Here is a 5128-nt window from a genome sequence, read left to right as displayed (position 1 = left end):
GTAGTACTCACTAAATAAGACTTCAACGTTAACCTCAATGCTTCAAAATGAATAAAAATTTTACTAAATAGTTCCTCAAGGTCACTCTGAAGCACATAGCACTATTTAGAATGATATCTGGTGCAATTATTATTTTCTTGTGACATACAATTCATCGGTAATACTTCGATTGCCAATGAGGTCATTCTTGCGCTTTTAAGTAACAACTTATTCTTTCAATTATCTTAGTTATAAGGCCCGAAAGTAAATTGGCTAAATTGGGTATTTTTCCCCAAAAATACCTTCGTCATTAGTCAAGTAGCTCAAGGCTCACCCTTACCGATTTAATTAATGAATGTTTTACTTAAATTGGTTGGTTTTATTATCATCTTATGGAGAACACATTTGATAACATATCTATTCTTCATTAAAAAGGTATTCTATAAGAATAATATGGCAATCAGATTTGCAATTACCTTTCCTTAAATTCCTCCTAATTAATAAATAAAATTAAAAGAAGACCAAATACTTTGTGGTACTAAGATTATGAAAATTTAGTTCCTCATGTTGTTTTGCTTCCCATCACATAAGAGCAGAGGGGTAAAAAACTAAAATGATAAGATATTTCCTTTTATTATTGTCTTTTTTTAATTAAAAAATTTAGACCATTTCTCATTTGTATGCATCATTCTTGCGCAAGGGCCATGATAATCTTCTCTATATTGTTCTAATATTCAATAGACCAAATGTTACTCTCGTAAAGATCAATTGCATAGGAATTCATGAACATAATGGGCAACTAATAAATATAAAACATAATTTAACATCCAATATTCTAGACCAAGAATTTAAAATATACTGAAAAATTGCTTATAGTAAAATAACATTAGGTTTCATATTCATGTTCTTGGATACTAAAGTACATGTAATTAGTGGAGTAAAAGGATACAAAAGAAATTAAGGAAAGAAAAACACTTAACTTACTTACTGAGACTAATGTCTAATTTAGCAATATAAAAGGTTGTCCGTTAATCCAATTATCAGTATCAATAAAAGACAAATCTGTTAATGATTCCACCATATTTTTGCTTAATTTCTTTTCCCATTTAACTCTTTTTGATGTGTCAGCTCCATCTCCATCGCAGTCTTCTTCTGAGAAGGTCAATTGGTCCCTAAAACAAAGAAAAATTATTAGTGACTAAAAGATTTAGCAAATTTTATTTCCAATTAATCTTGTTAAATAGTACTCTTTTGGTCCTAAATGTAGTCATTTTGACAATCAAATATTGTTTCAAAATATTAAAAAGATTTAAGTCATCTGTTTGTAGTTTTTCATCTTAATCTAATCATACGGTTCCAATTAATTGGACGTTAATTAAGTGAGACGTTTAAAAAAACAAAGTGTAGTTTAAACAAATATAATACCATTATTACCAAGACTACTAATATGTAAATTTTTTCAAGGGATCACTACTATAAAAAAAAAAAAATTAGAATTAGCGATGACAACTGTAGCTAAGCAGATAAATTCGTCGCTAATTCTATTTGACAATGGATTAGTGATAAATTATCAAAAAAATTCATTAGCTTCAAGCTATGTTGTTCGGACACTCCGAAAATATCTCCAGGCGTGTGTCAGATCCTCCAAAAGTAGTGTATTTTTGGAGGATCCAAGCGCTACATAGGCTTCAAGCAATTTAGCAACAGACTAGCGGCGAAGTTCATCGCTAATTTCAGTTTTATTTTATTTTTGTGGTGAATGTACAAAAACTTTAAAAGACACGTAATATAAACAATAACAACAACAACAACAATACAAACCGCATAAATAGGGTCTAGCGAGGATAATGAGTACGCAAATTTTATCCTTACCTTATAAAGATAGAAAGATTGTTTACGATAGACCTTAGGCAGTGAAAACATAAATAAGAAGATAGTAAAAAATAGACTTACTCGTGGCCTTTGAAATTCCAAGCATCCCAACCTTGAGGAACAATAATATTGGAGAGGTGAGTCTTATAAAAAAGGACCCTAGCATAACCTCTCCATGCCCTTCCTAAAAATGCTTTGCCTGCCCCAATTACTTTGCCATTCTTGAAAATAAATCCATTTGCATCATTTGGATCTAATCTTCCTTGTGCTGTTATGTATCCTACATAATCTTCTGCTATTGATCCAGCATTCACCAATATTGTACAATCCTATTACAAAAATATCAAAATGTCACTTACAAATCACGAGAGAGAGTCTTAGAGCAACAGTAAAATTGTCTTTGTGTGAGTTATAGGTCATAAATACGAGCCGTGGAAGCAGTCACTAATGCTTATATTAGGGTATGTTGTCTACTTCACACACGTCGAACTGTGCAGGTTGGAATTTTTTGTTAGGGAGCGTTGTGCTCCCTTGTGCTCCCATGTGAGATTTTCGGGCGTGAATCCGAATTTAATCGGGTCCCGATGCAAATACCAAACATTGAGTATGAAATAAAATAAATAAATAAATAAAAACTTTAGCGTCACATTAATCGCAAGGCAAATGAATCTCTCTCATTCCAAGACAAGATCTAATGTGAAACTGTCTATTACCCTCCTTGCTGAAAAGTTAAAGGTATCCAAGGCCTATTTATGGATTTTAGTTCATTAATCGTCCAATTAAAGGTAAAGACTAGCCTGAAAACTTTGATTTTGCTACCATTTTTGTTTGTATGTATGAATCATTTGACTCTACAATTGTCTCCACTCCATTAATAAAGTGGACAAAAATGTTAACAAGCGTTTGTTCATTCTTGTCTAAATTAATTCCCACCGATCCTGATTATTTTATATTTTTATTTTAGTCCAAAATAAGTGTCCATTTACATAATCAAGAAGAAATTAATTTTATTTTTTTCAAAATTTACTCTTGCATACATATTCTAATGTGTTAAGATAACAATTAATTAAGGTTAATTTAGTAATACCTCTTTTTTTCTAGGAATTCGTATTACCTTAATAAATGCTCCAAAGATAAAATGGCGTGGACCGAAGGAAATAGGAATTAGCAAACACATATACTCCCTTCGACCCTGAATTTTAGTCGTTTTAATAATTAAAATTCATTTTAAAATATTTGACGTTTAAATAAATTACAAAAGCCGTACCTCGTAAATGGATTGACCAGTACCAAAAATGAAATCCATGGCTCCTTCAATGGTGCAAAGCTTAAAATAATGTCTGCCATTATCATCCAACAATGTATCTTGTAAACCAGAGAAAGCACAACCATAAAATGCAGATTTATCCCCAGAAATCATTGCTGCTAATGCCGGTTTCATCTGATTTCCATTTTTCTCAGGTGGGTAATTATAAGAATTCTATTGCAAAAACAAACAAAAATAACATTAATAACTATATAAACAAGAAAAAATAATCTTAAAATGGTCGTAGGATTTTAATTCTTACGGTAAAATTAAGATTTTCCACTATTATATTGTCAGCAAAAGAGGAAAATGTTGGACTTGTAACAAGTGAGTCATGAGCACCCCATATAACAACAGTTGTCTTCACGTCTGCACCTTTTAAATAAATAAATGGTTTATCAACTGGGATTGTCACCTGTTCCCTTCATATAGTAAATGCAAAAATTAATTAGTCTCTAATGCGAATTTATAAAAAAGATAGTAACTAGTCACAAAAATTAGCCCTTATACACGAATTTCGACCAAAAAAAATATCTACATACAAAGGGAGAACTCCAAGAAATAATGCACATATGTTCTTCTTTTCTTGGTTAATAAACATATATTCATGTCGGCCCCTGAAAATAACCTCTTGTAAAAATACAGGATAAGACTGCATGCAATAAACACTTATAGTCCGGTCCTTCTCCAGACCCCATACATAACTGGAATTTAATACACCGGATAACCCTTTTTTATGTATGATTTATGTAGAAATTATAAAGCATTCAAAACAAAATATTAGAAGAACAACGACAACAACAATAATAACGCCTCATATTACATGTGTAGAAATCTTGATAGATTTCATTATAAGAGCATAAGCAAATCTAGGATTTAAATTTAATGTGCTCATCTTTTAAGATTTAGTACTGAACTCAGTGCTATTAAAATTATGGGTTCAAATTTAATACTTGTCGAGATTTTAGTTGATTTTTACATATAAAACATACCCCGTGTCGGAAGTTTGGGTTCAATTAAACTAGTAAAAAAAACGCTATGTCCGTCCCTGTATGACAGAATCTACTGACTCTAAATCTTGGTTTCACTAACAGATTATGCAAATATATACAACAACAACAACAGTAAAATCTCACAAGTGGTGTATGGGATTGTGCAAATATATACATATATAAAAATGAAGAGAAGAGTGTGAAGAAGTGTACTTGTACAAGCCAGAATTGATGAAGATGCAAATCCAATAAGAATTGTTGGAAGGAATAGAATCAATTGCAGATTGAATTGTTTCAAAATGAGCAAAACCAGATTGATCTACATAGATTGTTGGAATAAATCCAAATAAATTCATTCCAATGGATGGCCATTGTAATACTCTTCCATTTGATAATCCATAGAACAAAAACAAAAGTGCTATACTTGCAAAGAAATATACGGCCATTTTTGTAAGATTATTTGGAAGAAGAATAAAAAAAGAACCTTGAATATATATATATATATGGTTTGATGAATTGAAGTTGAAGAGAAAAGGTTATGAAATTTTAGACAATGGAAAGTCAAAAGAGAAAGTGGGGTAAAAGAAAAGACACATTGAAATGAAGTGAAGTTCATGAGAAAAGGTTTTGTGTTTTATTTTTAGAGAATGAAAAGTCAAGAATTAAAGAGGTAGGGTAAAAGAAAAGTCGTTGATACTTACTCTAATTAGGTAGTGGATAGTGGAGTAATAATTATTACTAACTTAATTAACTCTCCACTCTCTCATCTAATTAGCTTTATTTTCGTTAAATGATAGAGGAAAAGTAATACTCTCTCCGGTTTTAGCACACTCATTAAGTAAATACGAACTTTTAGAGAGAAAAAAAGATGTATTCACTAAATTAATTTTAATTAACTGTTACCTTGACACGTTGGGATATGTAAATAAGAGCAAATTTTGAAAAAATAAAAATAATTTCCTTCTTGATTATGTAAATA

The 5128-nt window shown here is 30.7% G+C and overlaps 1 protein-coding gene and 1 non-coding gene across 3 annotated transcripts; both read right to left on the bottom strand.

Annotated features, from left to right (window-relative positions):
• Nucleotides 1–633: 633 nt before the first annotated feature.
• On the bottom strand, nucleotides 634–738 carry LOC138882039 (U6 spliceosomal RNA). Its single transcript, XR_011403501.1, has one exon. It is a non-coding gene; the product is annotated as a U6 spliceosomal RNA (small nuclear RNA).
• Nucleotides 739–934: 196 nt separating this feature from the next.
• On the bottom strand, nucleotides 935–4581 carry LOC104217056 (probable pectinesterase 29). Of its 2 annotated transcripts, none has more exons than XM_009767210.2 (5): nucleotides 4363–4581; nucleotides 3420–3579; nucleotides 3119–3331; nucleotides 1933–2180; nucleotides 935–1151 (listed from the first exon to the last, which is right to left on the bottom strand). In XM_009767210.2, the coding sequence occupies exons 1-5, from the start codon at nucleotides 4503–4505 to the stop codon at nucleotides 980–982; spliced, it is 936 nt and encodes a 311-aa protein (XP_009765512.2). In that variant the 5' UTR covers nucleotides 4506–4581; the 3' UTR covers nucleotides 935–979. The 2 variants fall into 2 exon arrangements, with proteins under 2 accessions (XP_009765512.2, XP_070014574.1); XM_070158473.1 differs by having other exon boundaries at nucleotides 1109–1151; nucleotides 1929–2180.
• Between the last annotated feature and the right edge of the window lie 547 nt (nucleotides 4582–5128).

This window comes from Nicotiana sylvestris, chromosome 1 (genome assembly GCF_000393655.2).
Source record: "Nicotiana sylvestris chromosome 1, ASM39365v2, whole genome shotgun sequence".
Lineage (NCBI taxonomy): Eukaryota > Viridiplantae > Streptophyta > Magnoliopsida > Solanales > Solanaceae > Nicotiana > Nicotiana sylvestris.
Note: the sequence above shows the minus strand (reverse complement) of the source record. Positions and strands in the feature narration are given on the sequence as shown.

Bases quoted from the DNA above. Each gene is read 5' to 3' on its own strand.
- LOC104217056 (XM_009767210.2), bottom strand. From the start codon at position 4,505: ATGAATTTATTTGGATTTATTCCAACAATCTATGTAGATCAATCTGGT. The intron at 3,332-3,419 runs GTAAGAATTAAA...TTTTTGCAATAG, and splicing joins TGGAAAATCTTAATTTTACC to AATTCTTATAATTACCCACC. The intron at 1,152-1,932 runs GTAAGTCTATTT...TCTTTGTTTTAG, and splicing joins TGGAATTTCAAAGGCCACGA to GGACCAATTGACCTTCTCAG.